Source organism: Papilio polytes, unplaced genomic scaffold, assembly GCF_000836215.1.
Source record: "Papilio polytes unplaced genomic scaffold, Ppol_1.0 DF823923.1, whole genome shotgun sequence".
Taxonomy (NCBI): domain Eukaryota; kingdom Metazoa; phylum Arthropoda; class Insecta; order Lepidoptera; family Papilionidae; genus Papilio; species Papilio polytes.
Window position 1 is genome coordinate 256,599 of NW_013525281.1, and position 21,678 is coordinate 278,276.

The window sequence follows — 21,678 nt, forward strand, 5'->3', positions numbered from 1 at the left end:
TCACAACAGACACTATCGACTTACATTACTTTACTGATAGTTACATTATGTTTTAATAATTTATAACTTTTACTTTATAACTTTTTATTTTCTATTATATTAAATAACTACAACACTTTGATTATATAACTATCTAACTGTTTATCTTAAAACAAAATAATAGTACTAATAAATACATTTATGTACAATGTGCATAAACAAAAATCCCACTACACATACAGTGTGTATATTCTCTTATATGTTGATGTTATAAATTATTTTGGGCGGAATTCTCTCCTCTGCTGTTGTCTAAGCTGACATCTTTCAACTTCTCCGTCACTTCTCTGGAGCTGTCCATTTCTATTACTTGCTCTAGGGTAAGTTCTAGAATCTTCTCCAGAGCTCTGGCGGTCACTTCGGAGGGATACTTTGGTATATCTGGGACATGGACAAATAAAGTCCTTGAGTTGTCCACACTGAGCGATGTATAGTAAATGTATTCACAGAGGTACCTGAAATAAAAAAAAAAAAAACTAGCTTTAGCTTGCGACTATGTTTGCGATCGAAAAAAAAAGTAAGTAATCAGATTTCATCAAGGACTATTCAGCAGTTAGGTAACTCGTAACAAACATCCATCAAAATTTTCGCATTGATAGTATACATAATAAGTAAATAAACTAGGCATTGGGCAAGACAATTAACTTATTCTAGATTTTCTCCATAAAAAAGAATAATGACAAGAACATTACTAAATAAATGTAATAAAAATAATTTTCGTCATAATATTCTAGTAAATTTATATAATAATGCAAATGTATTAAATAAACATTACATTTATGATGTCATTTAATATGATATGTTTATTAGCACCTCAATAAAGATATCAAATTACGTGAAGGTCAAGAAAGTAATGGCTTCCCATATTTTTCTTATTTCATTATGCATTGAAATATGTTCTTGTATAAATGAATGGTTACATGATACTCTATTTCAATTAAATTTCTTATGAAGTTGACATTAAGAGTGTGGACACCTTTGACTCAACGATCTCACAACTGTTCAGTTGTAAAACTAAAAATCGAATAGTGTGGTGCACACACTATTCAATAGTATATACATAGTAATACTCCATATAAGATCATAGGAATCCTAGCAATCAGTTGTGTGACAGTTTAGTCAACGATATGCGCACATTCTATGTTGATAAACAGTTCTATATTACTATTTCAGTGTTGCAAAAACTGTAATTTATTTTTAAATGATTCATAGATAAAGTTAATTACCTTACATATTACAATTTCTTTGTATGTATATAAGCCAGTGAGAAAGATTTTACCTGCCAGCATCTTTAGAGGATATAGCGCTGGTCTCATCCATGCAGCTTCCGTTGAACTCCTTGCAGATCCTCTCCACGTTTAGCTTGGTGTGCAATCGTATAGCTCCTTCAGCTGTGCAGATGTTGTTAGGGGGACATTTCTCAAAATAGTCTTGTCTCTGGTAGCCTTTCCTGTGGGCCTGTGTCTCCAGGGTAATGCAGGAAGCCTCACTTGATACTCCTACATGGATCATGAGCTGGAAATTAGTAATAATTGTTTTTTTTATTTACAATATTATTTAATAATTGCTTTAATTTTTAATCTGTTCTCAATTTGGTAGATTTTTTGTTGTACATTGATAAAGCTGATAATAATGAGACAATTAATCTTATTCTTTTTTGTTTGATGCAAAATAGCTGCCTTTTCGTCCCAAATTTTTTGTAAATTACAAGCTATCTAATACTTTTTGAGATGTTCTTAATAACATACCAAAAAATCGGAATTTGTCTTTAAGCTTGAATTCAGTTTTGATATTTTGTTATTAATTTATAACAAACTAGCTAATGCCCGCGACTTTGTCCGCGAATAGAAATCCGGACATTTCTCAGGGATGAAACTTATCTCATGCGTACTCCAGACTTTGTTTTATATCTGTGTCAAGTATCAATAATATATGTTGAACCGCTGCAGAATGATCAAGTTAACATTAAAAAACTAAATTAATGAATCCCACGGGAACCATAACTATTCCAGGGATAAAAAGTAGCCTATGTGTTCTTCCAGACTATGCTCTAAACCAGTGCCAAATTTATGGAGATCCGTTCAGCCGTTTAGGCTACAAACGCTAATAAACATCCATCCATCCATCGTAACTTTCGCATTTGTAATATTCATATGATGGTATATGTTTAAAATGGGTATACTCCTGTTAAAATGTTATCAGAGTTTCATACATTGAATCTTTGTGATAACATATCAGAACATGTAATCTCCAGTACATCTGCAGGACAATAGCTATTGTTAATGTAAACATTTCTACAATGCATGTTCTCATAATCTGTTATTAACCTCATTACAAATCTCATATTGTCAATAGTTAACACATTTCCATCACAAAGAAACAAATCTATTGTCAAAAATAAGGAAAATAGGGAATTCTATAATCATCATCAGCAGCTCACTATACATCCCCGATAGGGTCTCGGAGCCTACCCTAAGAAAGGGTACCCTAATTTAATAATATCTAATGAAAATTATTGTATTTTAGTTTTTATTCTTAAAATTTAATGCTCGTAATTTTTGCACAATGCCAAAAACCGGAAGTACTTTTCACTTTGTTATTTAATTATTTTAAAGAGATTAAGAAGTGTGGAAACTTGTTTTTGTATTATATTTAACAGTGGTCACAGTATGGATGGATGTTTGTTACTATGTATCTCAAGAACAGCCTAACAGATCTCGATTAAATTTGTCACAGATGTAGAACATAGTCTAGAAACACTTGCTTACTTAGTTTTTTAATTCTCCGAGGATTTTTGAAATCAACTAACTTTAACTGAAATTTTAAAACAATGTTGGTAAACTATAATTCTAATCACAATAAGTGCAAAAAAATCTTTACTGTTACAAAATTAAAAATGCGTTGTATATTTTTAAATTGCGAGAATGACAAAGTTTAACCTTAGGTGTATGCGTTTCCCACAGCGCCGGCACGAATTCGTCGACATTTTCATAAGTAACTGGAATTTCTAACAGGACCAATTCGATATTGTGTTTTGTCTCCAACATCTCCTTATTAATAAGTTTTACCGCCTCCCAGCTTGCGTTTACTGGATGGTTTAAAAATGGTCCGAAGCCGGTCACCAAAACCAATGGTTTAAACAGAAAATCTAAGTCGTTAGACATGACTATAGCTTTAAAGTTGTAATATCTTTAGTACAAATGTAAAAAATATTAAACCAGCAAGTGTGCGATATTTAATTAAAAAGTTCTAACGAGATTTAAATACAAAACACAACTGACAACAGTTCGAGTTTTGATAAGATTTGACATTTGATAATAGCCAACAAGAATAAAGTCAGCTGATTATCTTTATAAACATTGCCACTTCTTGGATCGGATTCTCTATGGTATTATATTATTTTCATTAATTTAAGATTTAACGATGTGTTTTTCTTAATAATTAATCAACTAGAACTAGTTTAGGATAATAGGAATGTATAAAAGCACCGAAATGGTAATTGTAATAGTTGTTTTTATGTTTTCTCGGTCAAAACATCCGTACAAAAGATTTTTCCATCTCAGTTTTTGCAGGGAGAATTAGAGAGATACCATAACAATCAATGTAGTTTAATGTTTCTGTAACGAAAAGAAATAAAAAAGAAACGAGAATAATAAAGAGGAAGTAACAATTAAAACATTATAACACTGAATCATCAAAAAACGATAATTTATTAAACAGCTTAGCAAATATCACCAGTTATGCTATTAATATCACAAATCACAATACACCTAGTTTAATAAAACTATTTACAACTCCGTTTAATCTGGATTTCGCAAGATCGTTGGGTTTTATGAAGAAGTCTGAGATTTCGCCGGTCTCCATGCTTGGCGCGTTTTCCGCATCAACTGTTAGTAGAGGCACCATCATCATGCCCACGAAGATACCGTATGGTTCGATCTGGAAATACAACTTTTCTTATTAAAAGTATCTCAAGCACCGCATCATAATGCATTTGCTCAAAATAATAAATAAAAAATACAACTTTTAACACATTTCGAAGAATAACCGTGGGATCATGATAACGTGTTGCGGACAAAACTGTTGAAAATATGGACAGCACTTTTAAGAAGCAGAATTAAATTTTTTGACAGAATGTTACATGGAGAAATTAAGCATTGTATTAAGTAGGTTTAACAAAAATATTTGCCTTTCACATACTGAATTAGGGTCATACAAATGCAAAACTTGTTCTTTCATTGGTCAAGCTACGTTTGGAGGAAATGATGAATTTTATCTTTTTTATGGCATCTGGTCATACGGTGCCTATGGCATCAAGCAAGTGGCCACTGGCATTCGCCAAATTAGTGAAGTGACCTCTGTCAATACACATTGTGATTTGCAGATGCATTGTCTATCTTTAAAAAAAAGAGATGGGGACGCACAGAAAGTGGATATTTCCCATACCTATGCGTCCTCTCCTCACCATCACCCCTAATCACTTAACTTTTTTTAAGTTTACCTCTTTTATATCTTCGTCGAAGGCTTCTTTCGGGTATGTTTTGATAGGATCTATATCCAGCCTTGTCAGGGCGTTAGATAACTGTTCGTGATAATAGTCCAAGAGTTGGTGGTAGTGCTTGTCACGGAACTCCTCGTCGGAGCCACCGAATATGTAGTACATCAGGTCATGGGCCGGGTTGGCAATCTTCAGCATCTGGTAATCTACGGCCACCAGCTCCAATCGACCGTCCTGGAAATATATTAATTAATGTTATTAACAATTTAATAGGGCGGAAATAATTCGTCGTTTTTTCATAAATAAAACTACGTTATATTACAAAGTATCCTTAGAGTAAAATATACAGAAATGTACTAAGGACAAAACATGGTAATTTTGGAATAAATTTTTGTATCAATATGAGTTTTTTTGTCGATGTACTTTACGCCCTTTTAGGGGCGCTGATCAAATCTAAAACTAACGTCACTGATGCTAAGAATATTTTCTCACTCGTTCTATGTCATCTGTACTTATGAAATAAATGATTATCAAGTTAGATGACGAGCAAAAAGATCGTTCTCGGTAATAAATAACTTAAAACTAAAATTATTTTGTAATTAAGGTTATGTACATCTACCGGATATATTTAAACTGTTTTTTCCTTATCGTAGTACTTATAAGTAGTTATAAAGATAAGGAAAAATACCCATAACTTATTTGAACTTATAAGGTTCTGTTTGTCAGCACCAAATACGTATAGTCATCTATATCTATACTTTTATAATAAAGCACAAACACACACTTCTTTGTTGCCTAAGATGTCAGCAATTACAGCATATTTTTGAATTATCCTTTTTTTAATAAAAAGCCCTACACTTCCGTCGTGCTTTAAGCTATATATTTTCACGTTTAATTTGACAAATGTAAACAATGAAATAACATTTTCATAATTTCATGCGGATGAAGTCGCATGGGAACAGCTAGTTTGGTCATAAATGTAAAGCTATTTATTGACATAGTTAAATAAAATTATGCCAATTCATAAATATTCTTTCGTCGGTGTTTTACAATTTTTATCATTTATTAGCGGTAAAAATATTTTGCTAACTTCGATAACCTTTGCTTGCTCTTTATTAAAAAATCCGTGAATACGAAGCAACAATCTTAAACACGACGCTGTTTTATATTTAAATATCGTTTCAGTATTCGCCCTTAGAGTTAGTGACGCTTTTAAGATTAAAGATATTAGATATTGCAAATAGCAAAACAAACATAAAACTACAGTAACGTCAATAAACAGCACTTAAAGTAAACAAGTTGCACCAATGACTTTTATTGCAACATTGTTTGTAAGAATTTATAATAATCTATGCCATAAAGTTATTGATTAAAGCATTTCATAATAGCAAATTTTAAAATTATTTTTATTATATCTCATAGATAAAATCATATTTTTATGTTCTTATAAAAACAACATAAAAATATGGTAAAAAAAACCACATTGTTAACGATGACAACATTAAAAATAAATACAGCTTGTCCGAAAACAATCGTAACTGTATTTCTTACCTCACGGACTCTGTGCATCAAGTTGCTAGGTCTGAAGTCCCCGTGTATTACCACCGGGCAATTCAACGGTCTATAATAATGAGTGTATTTAAGATCTTTTGTCGTTAGGAGATATGCCTCTAATCTCCCTCTATTCTCTTCTTTGACTACGGACAACGCTGTCCGCGTCATATTCTCCATCATTGGCTTGAAGTTCTCCGAATCCATTTCAAAGGACAACATATCGGCTAATGCTTTGTACTCATCCGGCTTTTCTTTGCTAAACGCGATGGACAGAGCGTGGAATTTTGCAAGTTCCACTATAGATGTCGCCGCGTATTCCCAATCAAAACTCTTAAATCTATCGTGAATATCAAAGCCGTGCGAGGATAAATCTTCCAGAACTAGAATCTCTTTCAAATATTCTTTATTGCAGCCGTAAAATTTGACAGTGGCCAGTCTGTGTTGCTTCGGTACATTATGTTTCTCTTCCAGGTCCTGGTAGTGCTTAAGAAGCTCCGTGTAGAAGTACATTTCAGTTTCGAACATTTTAAACGGTGTCTGCTTTCGTATGTGCTCTCCTACGGAAGCAATTTTGGCGAAGAGTTTGAGGTCATCTTTGGTAGATGCAGAGATTGTGATGTGGTACAATTGTGATGTGTAGTTGGCCCCTCCCGTTGTAAAGGACTTCAGTTCGATGAAAGGGTTTTCGTAGCCCTGTTCATCGGCGATCTTCTGCACCAGGTCGCGTACCAGCTGCTCCGCGTCCGACATGTTGCGGGTCACCGTCCGCACTGAGCTAAATTTATTACAAAACAAACTATGTCGTAATCGGTTTTACACCGCGACGTGACGACTCGGATATTGTGTTATAACAATCTTTTTATAGCTTTTATTATGATATTTAGCTCTTAAAATTGATTATCGTTATCACAACTGTTCATAGTTTTAAATAATGTCAACAGTTATCTTATGATTATATCAGAGAGAATTGAGTAATATACCATAGAAAAATATGATAACGCATTGAACGTGGCACATTTAATTTCAAATAAAGTAGTTAAATCCCAATTACAGACACTGTGAATGCCTAGTTTTTTCGGAAATAGTTAAAGATGTAACAAACCAATACGGTATGAACTTGTAATACCATATCGTGCCCGTATCGTCGCATGTAAATGTCTTGCGGATGTAAACCTGTCAGAATTCGGTTCTTTGCGAGATCAACAAGTTAATATTCACACTGACAAATAAAAAAAAGAATAACAAATGTAAGAAACTTCGTATCGAAACAGATACATTCAATATTGCTTGTTTGCGAAATCATATCAGACTGAGCAGTTAAGTGGTAATTAACGATATGCCGACATTCTAGATTATAATAAATCTTTATTAGATTATGTGGAAAATAACTATGTTTGATGTAAATAATATAATTTCAATAAAAATAGAAACATTTTTATAATTGGCATTTTATGTTGTGTAATTGTTGTGTAATTGTGTAATGCGGCCAGTGTTCTGTAATTCTAAAGTTTATATTTTAAGAATTCACTAGAAGAGTTGGGAGAGCTTGTCATAACTCAGAATCCAGAGACTTTGTCGTTTGGTAACCAAATTGTTTTAGTTTGTTTTTTCAAGAAATTAAATTGCTTAAAATGGTATTGTGTGTTTATTTGTTTAATTAAAATCGTAATGATACGCAACATACGTCTTTTATTTTTCATTCGTAATCGCGGTGAATAAATTAAAATAACTCTTAGTGCGTGCGTACACCTGAAATTAAACAATCGCACAACTGATTACTTTCACTTTGATTCATATGAGCTTATATGGTACACTACTCGATACAGTTGTGCAACTAAACAGTTTAATTGGCTGCGAAACAATCGTACAACTGTTGTGCGACAGTTTAGTCAAAGGTGTGCGCCCTCTCTTATCCGATAATAATAGTTATGTTAAAAGGAGTTTATCTTGGGTTAAAGTTCACTGGACATTCGTAACGAAATGGCAAGTGGTATATAATAGAAGAGCCACTGTCAGTCATTGTGAACGTCGGTGATTACGGCGGTCGTTGAGGCACGATTCCGGCGGCCATTTCCTGTTTTTATACCTTTAGAGATGTTATCTATGTCGACAATTGTCATGATATAAAATTATCTCGCACATCCGCATGAATCCACATCCAAAATGTCATGCCATGAATGAATGATCCGAATGAAAACACTTATAAAAACCTGATTTTATTGATTGATTTTTTTAAAGTTTAAATTGCAAATGTCAAAATTCAAATGCACAAATCAAAACGAAAGCCGTTGCAAATTACCGTTACTATGGTAATCTTGCTTTTTTGCTGCTATTGGCTTGTAGTTTTGTTCCATTCCCGCGTGAATTTTTTTTTTAATTCATTCACCACCAGAATGAAAGGCTTTTTATTTAAAAATAGTTATTCAATAATATGCTGTGATTGCTGACACACTACATAACAAAGAAATGTGCATACATTTACTCTTTATTATATTAGTTTAGTAGATATTAAACTATAGATATAGAATAAATTGTTTATATAGTTTAAAAAAACTAACAGTAGTAACTGTTGTTGAAATTTTGTACCACTTAAAGCGTGGCATTTTTAAATTGGCCAGTCTCTGACATCCTATCTGTCTAATATCGCGCGAGAATTTTCATGGTCATAATAATAATTGTTGATACATTATAATAATATAACACTTTATTAGTACATTTTGCACGAGTTAATTATTACATATAAACACTTCTTGTACATATTACGCCGTAACATTTTTACGTTATCAAATAATAACCTTCAATATATGATAGTCATAAACAACAATATTACACAGTCTTTCGCAACTATAAATGTTTTGAATGGTAACTTAGAACTTTAAATAATTATTGTGTAAGATATCACAGTATGCCCCAACTAGCAGTCTTCTACGAGGCCGTTGAGGCGGGCAATAGCGAGTTGGTTAGGCGGAATAGCGAAGTGTGCGAGGTCGCCAGTAGCAGTGCTCATGTCCGGCGCGTCCTCCTCAAGCACAGTCACCATGGGAACCATCATCAGGCCCACGAAAAGACCGTACGGCTGGACCTGTAAACATAACATTTATTTAAAGCAGAAAACAACAATTACAAGATGGAACGAGTTTAAAACCAAATCTCGATTTTTATTAAATTGAAACTATATTTTTTAAATATGATATGTAGATTCAAAAGAATTTGATATTTTTAATCCTTGAAATATTTATCAATTATTTTTCTAGAAGTATGAAAAAGTATTAAAGAGACGTAGGCGCTAAAAACTTGTCCAATAAATTATGTGCCCACCTCTTTTAAATCGGCTTCAAAATCCTCTTTAGAGTATGTAGTATTGACGTCGACGCCCAGTCTTGTGAGAGTGTTGGATAATTCGTTGTGATAGTGATCTAACAGAGGGTGGTAGTGCTGCTTGCGGAACTCCTGGTCTGAGCCGCTGAAAATGAAGTACATGAGGTCGATGACCGGGTTGCTGATGTTCAGCATCTGATAGTCCAGTACCACGACCTCTAACTGCCCGCCCTGGAAACAATTTTAAGGATTCTGAAGTTTCTTATATAAAAAAACGTTGATATAGTGTTCTATAACATTCACTTAGCTGATCATAGGTTGATTAAATACCACTTTAGTTCAATGACAATAATATTAACTTCAACAGCAGTTTACAATGACATGCTGTTATAAGGCTGTTCCGAGTTAATTGGTATTTATTATTACCATAACTACATGCAAATTACATAGTTCCAGATACTGTTACGAAACAATACCAAAGTATCTTGACAATTTTTACTGAGTTGTTGTAAAGTATAACCTTAGTAATTATTGCAAGAATTATTCTTTAAAATACAATTGTGTAGGTGTAGTTTGTTATTTGTTATAAATATTTGGGGTGCGCGATGTGGTTTTGTGGTGACCTATAGCATGTACCTATCGACCTCCATTGCAGAGATCAAATTTCGTGCGTATTCCTGATTGTTTTAAAAATTATTATACACTGTTCAGTTATCTACAAGGCCATTCATAGCCTAAACGTAGAATACAAGAGAGTGGCGATGTACATTTACTTTCTTTTAAATTTTATATTTTTTCTAACAGAAATTGGTGGGACTAATGTTCATTAGACTTAAATGAAATCGTTTACCTCACGCAGTTTGTGCATAATGTTGCTGGCCCTGAAGTCCCCGTGCATTATCACTGGCTGATGCTGCACTTTGTAGAAGTAATCGAACTCATATTCTTTGGATTTCTGGATAAAAGATTCCAGTCTTCCTCTATTCTTTTCTTTTATCACCGCTAACGCCATGCTTATTACCTTCTCTATCATCGATTTGAAGTTTCCTGCTTTCATCTCATATTTCATTTGTTTATACAATCTTTCGAACTCCTCAGGATTGTGTTTGCTCAAAGCCATGGATAATGCGTGTAATTTAGCCAGTTCTGTGACCGCTTTAGAAGCGTATTCCCAATCGAATGTTTTAAATCTGTCATAGCTCTCGTATCCCTTGAAAGATAAATCTTCTAGGATTATAATTTCTTTTAAATACTCCTTCTTGCAGCCGTAGAATTTGACAGTCGCTAGTCTGTGCTGTTTCGGTACGTTATGCTTTTCTTCCAAGTCTTGATATCGCTTTAGCAAATCTGTGTAGAAATACATCTCCGTGTCGTATATTTTGAATGGTGTTTGTTTACGTATATGCTCGCTGACGCATGCTACTTTGGCGAATAGGTTTATGTCATCTTTGTCTTCAGCTTCGATTGTAACATGATACAATTGGGATGTGTAGTTTGCTCCTCCTGTTGAAAACGCCTTGAGAGTGATGTTGCAATCGTTGTATCCTTGTTCTTCTGCGATTCTTTGTACCAGATCTCGCAACTCTTTTACGTCCGACATCTTGCAGCTCTAATTCGCACTGAGCGAAACAAACCACAAACTAATACATTGCGAGAGGATATGTGAGCGGACGTACTTGTGACGTCATCGTTGCACTCAATGCATCTTGTTTATTCATAGCTACGAACTAGTGTAATGCAACGATATCAAACAGTGCGAAATGAAACATTTTGAATAATGGTTTTACTAATTTTTGTCAGTACAACAAAACAAACGCATTTAAAATAAAACACAAAACTTTAAAAATATATCTTTATTGTACAAAATAGTCTATAACACTCCCAACTTAATGTAGTCGTTAACGATACCGTTGATCCTTTCGACGGCGACGGTGCCGGGACGCACCAGGATGTCGCCAAAGCTGCCTGACTCCAGACTGGGCGCGTCCTCCGCCGATACAGTCATCAGGGGCACCGTCATCATGCTCACGATTAACCCGTATGGCTCGATCTGTCCGCAAACATACTTACTTTATCAAAGAGAATGACAGAAAACAGAAATCTTAACTTTATTTCCCGCTATTTTACACGGTTAGGCCTTCTCATACCCCAGTAAGTACACCTGGATAACTGAGGGAATCATTCGTCAAATGCATGTACTATAGGCACTAACAAGTTCAGACACAATGTTTTCTTGTGTCGAAGTCGAAGGAAGCAGTAGAAGTGTCTTTAGGGTATTTTAAAAATTAAATCAAATAACTAAATCTTACTATCTATATCTTACCTCTTTAACATCGGAATCAAAATCCTTTTTGGGGTAAGTAGTGAGAGAGTCGACACCTAGCCTGTCGAGAGAGGCGGATAACTCTGCGTGGTAGTAGTCGAGCAGTTGGTGATAATGCTTCCCGCGGAACTCCTCATCAGAGCCGCTGAATATGAAGTACATCAGGTCGATGACTGAGTTGGATACGTTAAGAATCTGGTAATCCAGAACCACTAGCTCCAATTTACCATCCTGAAAAAAAAAGATATTTTACAATGTGTTCAGCATTGCTGGTTGTTGATGGGTTCTTATTTAACATGTCATTTTATCAGTGATATTTATTTAATGCTTTATTTTGGTAACGCACTGCGATAAGGATTAGATAATAAAGATATTGCTTACCCCTTGTACTCTATGCATGAAGTTACTCGTTCTAAAATCTCCATGCGCAATCACCGGCTGGTGCATAGGTCTGTTGAAGTGATCGACTGGAAAATCTTGAGCTTTATCCATGAAAGCCTTTACCCTGTCTTTGTTCTCTTCTTTTACAATTTCAAGTAACATTTTAGTCGCAGCGTCCATCATTGGTTTCATGCCTTCTAGTTTCTTTCTATCAAGAGTAAATTTTTTTGTGATATCCTCGAACTCTAGCGGCTTCTGTTGGTGTAGTGCAATGGATAAAGCGTGAAATTTAGCCAGTTCCCGAATCGCTGTTGACGCGTACTCCCAGTCAATTAGCTGATGTCTCTGGAATGTCCCAAAACCTTTAGAAGTTACATCTTCAAAGACGAGTATTTCTTTTAAAAATTCCTTTTTGCAGCCATAAAACTTGACAGTCGCCAGCCGGTGTTCCTCTGGAACTTTGTGTTTCTCTTCCAATTCTTGATATTGCTTTAACAAGCTCGTATAGAAGAACATTTCGGTCTCAAACATATTGAATGGCGATTGTAAACGTACCTCCTCGTTAACGGAGGCTACTTTAGCAAAAAGCTTTAGGTCGTCTTTGCCAGGTGCGGTGAGAGATACATTGTACAATTGAGAAGTGTAGTTAGCTCCTTCCGTAGAATATGATTGAAGTTTCATATCGCAGTTCTTGTAACCGTGCTCTGCCGCGATTGTCTCCAACAGTTCTTGTAAAACGTGATCATTGTCCGACATGATGCCCGTTTTAGGTGCTCTGAGTATGATTGGTTTCGAACGACTGCGGTGTTTGCGACGCTGCGGCTGTTTTTGTACCAAACTCAACGTAGGAATAGTTATCTCATACAGAAATTCACTTTTCATTCTTAAAAGATAAGAAACGCGGAAAGATAACTTTTGTGACATGCTCGTATTGTACATTGTACTAAGTAAAATAAAGCTGAATTAACAAAGACTCTTGAGAGATGGAAAAGGACATCTTGTACAAAACTCTACCGGTACACGACAGGGAACTTAAGTAATCCTAATAACAAATAGTAGACTGGGGTTTTAATAGCGTGAAAATATACAGTCTAAAGCGTATCGTCAGTATAGGGCTTTTTGTTAAAAAAAAGAATTATTCAAATTCTTGTTTAGCAAGACATGATTGTATTTTACACTGTGGTCCAAATGATGGTAATGGTGTCCATGACGTAATCTAAAAGAAAATAATATTGTCTATATTAAATTCATAATTATTACTAACAAATAAAATAGTTTAAATAATCAATTTATTAGGATACTGCGTTATTTATTTAGCCAAATTACGATAAAGAAATAGTTAATGAATAAAAATAATATTACAAAAGTGTTTCAATTGTTATTGATGATAATTTATAATCTTTATTAAAAAAAATAACAATCATCACTCCAAGCAAGTAATGTGCCGTTGCCATTTTGATAACAACATTACAAAATAAATGGATTATAAAAATATAGTGACTCAATAACTAATGAATCATAGTAAAATACGATATTTAAGTATAACATATTAGGTAGCGTAAGCCGAGAAAAGTTAAAGTTTATTGATTTTTTAACGCTGGCGTCCAGAAACACGCGGTTTCTTAATAGTTCCTAAAAGTTAGTAATAATATAGCCTATGTTAATCACAGAGAAATTACCTCTCTAATGGTGAAAGAATATTTAAAATCCGTCCATTAGTTTTTGCGTGAATCAAATACATACAAAATTACAAATCTTTCCACTTTATAATAGTATAGACTAGTATTTATGGCTTTTATTTTATTATTATTATTTTTTAGCCTAGATAATTTTCCAGAAAATATACAAAACGTCATTTGCTACAAACTAACAGTAGTAATATCTTTTTGCCACTATTTTAAGTAACATTTATATGTACATACTAGGAGACTATAATAAGAGGAGACAATTCAATACGAAGAACTATTTATTCACTTTAATAATTATAAACTTAAACCGTGGCAACCCTATCTCTTTCAAAGTTTTGGTGAGGCAACCCTATACCATTGTGTTAGGAACATTAATATCTTCATTTTGAGTATAATTTCATGAGGAAATTCGATAAAGGTAATTAGCCTCTATTTTGTCGCCATTGAATAGCTGGCAACCCCTACTCTTGCCAGGAAAAAGATAGGCAACCCTACCTTAGAGTAATATTTACGTTACGTACTATCGACTGGTGACAAAATTTTCAGGAAACTCGATGAGGTGTTTTTGCTCCAAAAATTGCCCACTTCAGAGATCAATTACACATAGCCTTGCCAGGCTAGGATTAGGCAACCCGGTTACAACATGTTCAAAAAAATGTGCTATTTCACGTTATGTAAGTTTCATCAGAAAAGTAAATGAGGGAAGGAAAAACGCTTTGTATCTTAGCCTAGTAAGTAATATTCTAGTAGTCGAGTAAAATTTAAAAAAATAAATTGAATGGAAACATCATCATTATCTCTGTTTCGTAAATTATATAAGCAAATACATTAGTTATCGATAAAATTAGATAAAACATTGACGCATAATGTTTTCAGCTTAAATTATATCTGTTTAGTTACTATTCAATAAATATTTACAAAGTCATGCATTGTCTGTAACTATTTAAAACGTTTCGGTGACAAATTTTATTTGGATAATACTTTAATACGAAACCAGATAAAGACAATTATTTATCTGTTATTTTATGTGTTTGTTAATAATAGCATTTGCCCGTAGATAAACAATTAATCAGACTAGTGTTGGGCAACACTACACAATAATAATCGACTATCGACTTAACAAAAATGTTCTATTACCAATTATTCGAATAAAAATCGACTAATTGTCAAGTAACTTTGGTCGTAAAATAAGGATTGGAACGCAGAGTTCTATAAATCTTTGTTAGTAGTTATTACTTTTGGACAAGCGAAGACTTAGTAAAATAATATGTTAATCATTATTGATAAAGATGTTTTGTGGATCGGACTATAGTCGACTATCATCACCTGGCCCCCTAAACAAAGTGACTTTCGATTAGCGATACCACTGGTAGAATCGACAAAATGTGTCAAAATGTATAGGACTGACAAGCACGTGACTTATCATATGTTTTCGTAATTCCCATACATTTTGACTTTTCAATCAACGATAGCGATAATCGATTGTTACTTTGTCTAAGTGATTTGGTATCGAATTTTATTGACTAACTCGCATTCTTTCTTAATAATCGGTTATTACTCGATGAAGCGTCATCAGTGAGCGGCGAGACAGCAACGATGGCAGACGCGCTTGCACTTGAACAGCTTGTAAGAGAGAAGCTCGACGAGCGGCCGCGACCGGACGTGAAAGTTGAGAGGTTCGACAGCGGCGGCGCCAACTACACCTCTGCACTATTCAAAATACTCGTCTCGAGAAGCGGATGGGACGATTTGCATCTGTTTGCGAAGGTTGCCTCCTTCAGCGAGGCAATGAGGACGAAGGTGAATGCCGATTGGATCTATACCAACGAGCAGTTCGTCTACACGAGAATAGTTAAGATCTACGACGAGCTCCAACAGAGCTACGACATCCCGCTGGAACATCGGTTTCTCTTCCCCAAATACTTCGGCCACAGCTCGACGCACGGCCACGAGGCGATTGTGACCGACGACCTGAGTGTGCTGGGATATAAATCATACGACAGACTCGCCTCCATGGACTGGGAGTACGCTTCCAAGTCGGTAGAAACTCTGGCCAAGTTTCATGCATTGTCTATGGTATTTGCACATGAACAACCCGAAGAATTCGAGAAGATAGCAGCGGAGATGCAGTATGGTATCGGTGTGAGCGGGGATGAGGCAGCAAAGGACATTTATGTGAAGGTGGTGGAAAGTTCTTTAGCGACGCTGCCTGAGGATTGCAGAGACAGAGTGAGGAAGGTAGTCTACAGCGAGGACGTGATGAAGTATCATAACAAGCCAGTGAAAAAAGTCGTTCTGGCGCACGGCGACTTTAGACTCAGCAATTTGCTGTTTAAAAAAAAGGTAAAACAAAGAACTTGTTATCTTACAGGTGAATGTAATGTGTGAAGTATCTTAATCTTAATATTATATTTATATCATACCTATTCTCTATGTGTCTTATCAAAATTATGATTATAAATATGAACGTTTGCTTGAATGGATGGTTGTTTCCAGGTGTGGTTTCAAACGGGCTGAACGATCCTGAAAATTTTAAAAATTAAAATTGCCACAGATATGCGATATAGTCTGGATATGCACATGAGCTTTGTGCAATTCGAGACTATATACGACTTGCTGAAAATGTAAAGATTCTTTGGAAAAAATTGTCATTATTTACACTAATTTATGCAAAATTTACGCAATATAATTCTGTGCACAAAACAAAACACTTGTTCGGGATCGTATGCGGACCTGCAGAGAAGTCTTCTTTAACGACTGCTCCACTGGCATTCATTATTAAGTTTTGTCTTCAAAAAGTTAACATTAACTCAACATCTCATAAATTGTAACAAAACTGGGTCTTAACCATTGATCGACATTGTTTACTTCAGTTGACCAATCTATAAAAGTGTGTCGACGCACTCATGCGTTACCGGTCTCAATGACAATACTCGCCATAATACTTACACAATATTCCTAACATGTTTTTATCAATCTTTGGACTATCAATAATAAGCTTGATAGATTTTCTCTGTTTAACGATCGTGTCACTTGATAATTGTACAGTATTCTTACTGTGCTATTAAAAAAACCTGGAGTAGAACTACGAACGCCATTAAAATGTTTTAAGATTAATTCAGTGGAAAATTGACTTTTTTCTAATGTTTTACGCCTTTGTCATTCCAGGAGGAAGGTCTACTGGTACGCACTGTTGACTACCAGATGATGCACGCCGGGTGTGCGCTCGCAGACCTCATATACTTCATTACCGTGGGTTCAGACAAGCAGTTCCGAGAGAAATACTTCTACAAACTCATAGACTTTTACCGGCAGCAGTTGCAACTTGCGCTCTCAAGGTTTTCTCTTGACATTGAAGACGTATATCCCAAGACGATGTTTGACGAAGAACTGTCTGTGGTAAGTAGACCACAAAACAGTACTCACTATTCTTTTAAGAAAGCACCCGAGGATGCGCTTTTAGCTAAGAGGATATCGTAGCATAAAGAAATCAGCTATGAGTTGATAATAACCAGTTGTCAATATAATGCCTATTGCTGGTTCTTCGTTATTTTTGTAATACCTTTACCTTAATAATTCTAAAAAGTCAAAAGACATCCTGTCTCTTGGGAGAAAGACGGTTATATAAGATTTCTACTCATTAAAGCCCCATTTGTTGTCGATCTCCAAGTACAATTGCAAGGGTCCAAGCATGTCCAAAGTCCACTCGAATTGAACTGACCATATTTCATACATTCTGGTAATCTTGTAAATTAATAAAGCTATAACTTTCACAGATTCTGTCCCACGTTGTTGTGATCGGCGTGATGATATTGCCATCAGTGATAGCGGATGTAGACGATGCCCCTAAGGCGGGCAGTAACTTCGACGTCTTCGAGTCGATGGTTAAACCTGGTCGGCTGTATACGGAGCGATTTAACGAACTCATCCAGGACTGTATTGACTGGGGCGTTGTATGACTTACGCTGATACGATAGAGTTGGAAATTATCTAGGGCTAACATCTTATCTTGTTTAGTTGAGTTTTTTATAATTAAAATCTTACCAAATTACCTCAAATCTTTGTACCAGTTTAAATATATTTTTATTAATGTTTTAGTTGTATTTCAAGTGATTTTATATGCGCCAACTGGTGAAACAGAATGTCATTGTTCCTTTTTTTAATGGGTCGGATGCTGCTCATTGTATATTGTTAAGGAAATAAAGTGATTAATTAATGTTATCTGCTGTATCTAATAACACATGAAAATAAAATAAAATGTGATTGAAAATGTAAAATGTTTGTTTTCAACGAATAACATATATTTATCTTGTAAGCTTTTGCTAAACCCCAAGTGTACTGAGTAGCAGTTTTTATTTTATTTAAGCAAGTGTTTTTATACGATGTTCAGTATTGAATGCCTTTATTTTATTAATAGCAAATATCACAATATGTCAAACAATGTAATTGATGTCAACATATCATAATTAATTTTAACGTAACTTATCTCATAGAATAATAATAATGATTCATTAGAAAGTTTAGTAGATCACTTAATTTTTTCGATTTTTGATCATAACTATACTTCACTTCACTTCACTTCACTATACTCTAAGTTCCGTCACTATGATACTCGTCTATTAAATACGGAATTTGCATTCATACGAATATAATTCGATATTTTATGTGTGTGACTAATCAAACTAACCAACCTTATTTAGACAAACCATAATACAATATTTACTACATTACTGAATGATTTTTTTTGTAATTAAGATTCACAATCATAAATAGATAAATTTTAAATAAACAGAAAATGATGTTTCGAGCTTTCTTACCATTTTAAAGTTCTATGCGTATTTAATTAACCGCCCGTAGCTTCAATTTTTAATTAACCGCCCTATTGAGTAATGACTAATGACCCTTTGAACGTATTTTTGTAAAGAATACGTAAATAAATTGTCTGAGAACCTGTTTTAATCAAGGTTAATAGCATATTACGGTTCTGTGGTTTTATTTTCATTTAAATGGTAACTAATTTTCAATACTTGTGTGTTAAGGGATATTTAGGTCAATGGCACCTTCTTCGAATGTGATATTTTTTAATCGAATTCATGACCACGGCCACTGTCAGATGCACTAAATCAGGTCATGATCGTAGACAACGCAGAGCTTTTATTTAAGCGCATGTTACTTCCTTCTTGTGTGTGTAATTTTTATTTTAAAGAGGTAAGCTAGGCTTACAATTAAGCAGTGCCGGCATTAGTATAGGACTCTGTCGACTGCCTACGATGGTAAGTTCTAATTGGCAGCCATAAGCGTCACCAGCTAATAATCTGACTGGTCCGAGCTAGGACTAAGAGGTAGTAGATACCATAGAATTGTCAAATTCGTAGTAATTTTCTTATCTATTTTATACTAGCCGTTCGCGTGCGGCTTCGTCCGCGTGAAATTATAATTTTTTTGTTTGCATTTGTCAAATTCTCAATTGCAAATGTCAAAATACCAATTACCTTACATGACAATCTTGCTTTCTTGATGTTAGCAGCAACTTATGATGTCTTTCCCACACTAGGGTTTTTATCCAAAATATTAACCCCCTAAGTTTAATGGCGTGAAAATATATAGCCTAAAGCGTGACGTAAGTGTAGGGCTTTTTATTAAAAAAAGAATTATTCAAAAATATGCTGTAATTGCTGAGATCTTAGGTAACAAAGAAGTGTGTGTTTACGCTTTATTATAATAGTATAGATTACTGTAGTACAGTTGTCTCCTCTGTTTCACCCCTCTGTCGAATCCTATGCTATCAGTGCTAGTTCTACGTTTGCAGATAAAACTTTTACTTATTGCGATCAAAAGCTAACTGAATTGATTTATGTTACTTTAATACAATTTTATGTTACTTCTAATTTGTTCATTGGTTTTCACCACAGAATATAATACTGTACATTTCTTAGCATTTTACTGATATTACAAGAATCCAATTTAAGTTCAAAATATGTTATCCAGTACTTAATACTAATTAAAATTCACAGCTTAAGTCATATCTTGGTATAAACAAAGTATATTAGTTACTTAAAAAAAAAATCAAATACGAATGAAGATATTATTATTTTTTGTTTTCTTTAAGAATTATTAAAGGTTTTTTTTTGTAATTTGCAATTAAAATTTCTTGAAACAATTGAACAAGTTTTATATCATTAAATGTGGGAATTTTGAAGGTGTGTACTGACTGATGTTACACGGTATAACATGTTACACGGCGAGCAAGCAGACCGTGTTACGGGGAAACTAGCAAGCCATAAGCTATGATGTGAATTACACCACGTAACGTCAATCAGTATGCGCCTTTACCATGAAAACACGGTGTACATAAAAAAACAATCTTTAAATGCAAATTTTATCTTTATCAACAGTTGCAAACGACTTCATCCGCATTCGATTTAAAAAGTCAGTTTTTAATTATTTGTTAAAACAACAAATGCCGTGGGACAGATTTCTTTTGTTACATATACCCAGGACGTCTGTCCTGTCGGAGTGACGACCCTCATCATCATCTCCCTTATCCTACTCTCGCAGGGTCGGCGCACCGGGTTTTCGTCATCCAAATAACTATATCCATATAACCATTAGGCTACTGGCATTTCAAGTGGATTAAGATAATTAAAAATTATGGCCTTGACTTAAAAAAAAGTAATAAATTATGCAAGTGCAATGTTCCAAAGAATAAATAATGTACTTACGTTTGGCAGTTTCCTTGTATTTTATGTAAATTAAATAGTCTGACGAACGCAGCACGAAGAACATTTAATTTATCTTTTTATAGTTATTCTCTTGATAACATTTTAATGTTAGTAAAAGTTACATATAAATAAAAGAGATTTTTATAATTGTAAAGCGGTCAACGAGCAAGCGACTGCTACCCATAGACATGTTCAATTGCAGATCTTTTGTCTCCTCTACTGCCATGTCCACTTTCCTTTCCAAAATAGTGGAAAGGGGAAAAGGATCTAAAATCATACCTCCGGCATGCAGACTCCGGCGAAACGAATTGCTTCCACTTTACGCGTCTTCGGTGTCGTCGTCGCAGTGAAATTTTATTTTTTATTTTTTTTAAATAATTTTTAATCTTTTCTGTAATGGCTGTTACAGATATATGAAAGTACTAGACTGCCGACCCTACCTATGATATGACATCCTGAATAATGTTTTTGCAAATAACGAATCTTGAAGGTTAACAAAAACGAATATATCGTGAAAACATACTTCTAAGTATAATGTTTGTCGTAAAAGTAATATTTTGCCGGTGGCTACATGATGATCTTATCTGGCAAAGCATTGAAAAATTTAATTATTATTTTAATAAAAATATACAAACTATGAAATGTATATGATAATAATGTAAAGTTTCTCACCGTTGTTTAACAAAACCTGAAACCGGAATCTCAAATGCTCTTAACTACTTGTGCGCCTAAAACACGATTAATTTATATTTTTAAAGTCTTTGTTATTTGTCGAATGGCTGCACCACCTGCTGGAATATAATCGAATGTATTTAGTAACTTAATAACGACTTGGCGTAGCTTAATTGTTCTATAACTTACAAGTTGTAAACAAGTGGACAGAAGGCGGGCGGAGTCTCTCAGTAATTCCTTGTCGTTGCTCAGGCTAACTTGCCACTGGCCAGTTTTATTTTGAAAGATTATAAAAATAATAATTTTTCGAAATTAGAACAATGTTCGTGACGTTACTCGTATTTTTCTTAATGCAAGGATGCAACGGTGTTATTTCTACATCTAATTGTAAGTAATTTTTTTTTATCTAGAAATTGTGAATAATTCTCCCCCAGTTAAAAGATTCTGTTTGTATTACTAATTTAAATTAATTAAAATTAATAAAAC

General features: G+C 34.3%; 4 protein-coding genes across 4 annotated transcripts; 1 reads left to right on the forward strand and 3 right to left on the reverse strand.

The window, feature by feature from the left end:
- Positions 1-102: 102 nt before the first annotated feature.
- On the reverse strand, positions 103-3,334 carry LOC106102203 (pyroglutamyl-peptidase 1). Its single transcript, XM_013281621.1, has 3 exons — positions 2,976-3,334; positions 1,316-1,551; positions 103-491 (listed from the first exon to the last, which is right to left on the reverse strand). Exons 1-3 carry the CDS (start codon positions 3,198-3,200, stop codon positions 248-250), a joined length of 705 nt encoding a protein of 234 aa, XP_013137075.1. The 5' UTR covers positions 3,201-3,334; the 3' UTR covers positions 103-247.
- Positions 3,335-3,719: 385 nt separating this feature from the next.
- On the reverse strand, positions 3,720-11,041 carry LOC106102066. Its single transcript, XM_013281473.1, has 6 exons — positions 10,257-11,041; positions 9,407-9,637; positions 9,018-9,170; positions 6,086-6,898; positions 4,538-4,768; positions 3,720-3,975 (listed from the first exon to the last, which is right to left on the reverse strand). Exons 1-6 carry the CDS (start codon positions 11,004-11,006, stop codon positions 3,796-3,798), a joined length of 2,358 nt encoding a protein of 785 aa, XP_013136927.1. The 5' UTR covers positions 11,007-11,041; the 3' UTR covers positions 3,720-3,795.
- Positions 11,042-11,244: 203 nt separating this feature from the next.
- Positions 11,245-13,168, reverse strand: LOC106102268. Its single transcript, XM_013281692.1, has 3 exons — positions 12,111-13,168; positions 11,730-11,960; positions 11,245-11,456 (listed from the first exon to the last, which is right to left on the reverse strand). Exons 1-3 carry the CDS (start codon positions 13,047-13,049, stop codon positions 11,277-11,279), a joined length of 1,350 nt encoding a protein of 449 aa, XP_013137146.1. The 5' UTR covers positions 13,050-13,168; the 3' UTR covers positions 11,245-11,276.
- A 2,216-nt stretch (positions 13,169-15,384) lies between these two features.
- Positions 15,385-17,818, forward strand: LOC106102251. The gene is made up of 3 exons (XM_013281675.1): positions 15,385-16,141; positions 16,967-17,197; positions 17,575-17,818. Exons 1-3 carry the CDS (start codon positions 15,395-15,397, stop codon positions 17,755-17,757), a joined length of 1,161 nt encoding a protein of 386 aa, XP_013137129.1. The 5' UTR covers positions 15,385-15,394; the 3' UTR covers positions 17,758-17,818.
- The last annotated feature ends 3,860 nt before the right edge of the window (positions 17,819-21,678 follow it).

Coding starts and splice junctions, on each gene's coding strand:
- LOC106102203 (XM_013281621.1), bottom strand. CDS start 3,200: ATGTCTAACGACTTAGATTTTCTGTTTAAACCATTGGTTTTGGTGACC. Junction 1,552..2,975: donor GGGAAACGCATACACCTAAG/GTTAAACTTTGT, acceptor ACTAATTTCCAG/CTCATGATCCATGTAGGAGT. Junction 492..1,315: donor TCCTCTAAAGATGCTGGCAG/GTAAAATCTTTC, acceptor TTTTTATTTCAG/GTACCTCTGTGAATACATTT.
- LOC106102066 (XM_013281473.1), bottom strand. CDS start 11,006: ATGTCGGACGTAAAAGAGTTGCGAGATCTGGTACAAAGAATCGCAGAA. Junction 9,638..10,256: donor TTATGCACAAACTGCGTGAG/GTAAACGATTTC, acceptor AATTGTTTCCAG/GGCGGGCAGTTAGAGGTCGT. Junction 6,899..9,017: donor TTGCCCGCCTCAACGGCCTC/GTAGAAGACTGC, acceptor GCGGTGTAAAAC/CGATTACGACATAGTTTGTT.
- LOC106102268 (XM_013281692.1), bottom strand. CDS start 13,049: ATGTACAATACGAGCATGTCACAAAAGTTATCTTTCCGCGTTTCTTAT. Junction 11,961..12,110: donor TCATGCATAGAGTACAAGGG/GTAAGCAATATC, acceptor TTTTTTTTTCAG/GATGGTAAATTGGAGCTAGT. Junction 11,457..11,729: donor TTGATTCCGATGTTAAAGAG/GTAAGATATAGA, acceptor GTTTGCGGACAG/ATCGAGCCATACGGGTTAAT.
- LOC106102251 (XM_013281675.1), top strand. CDS start 15,395: ATGGCAGACGCGCTTGCACTTGAACAGCTTGTAAGAGAGAAGCTCGAC. Junction 16,142..16,966: donor ATTTGCTGTTTAAAAAAAAG/GTAAAACAAAGA, acceptor TTGTCATTCCAG/GAGGAAGGTCTACTGGTACG. Junction 17,198..17,574: donor TTGACGAAGAACTGTCTGTG/GTAAGTAGACCA, acceptor TAACTTTCACAG/ATTCTGTCCCACGTTGTTGT.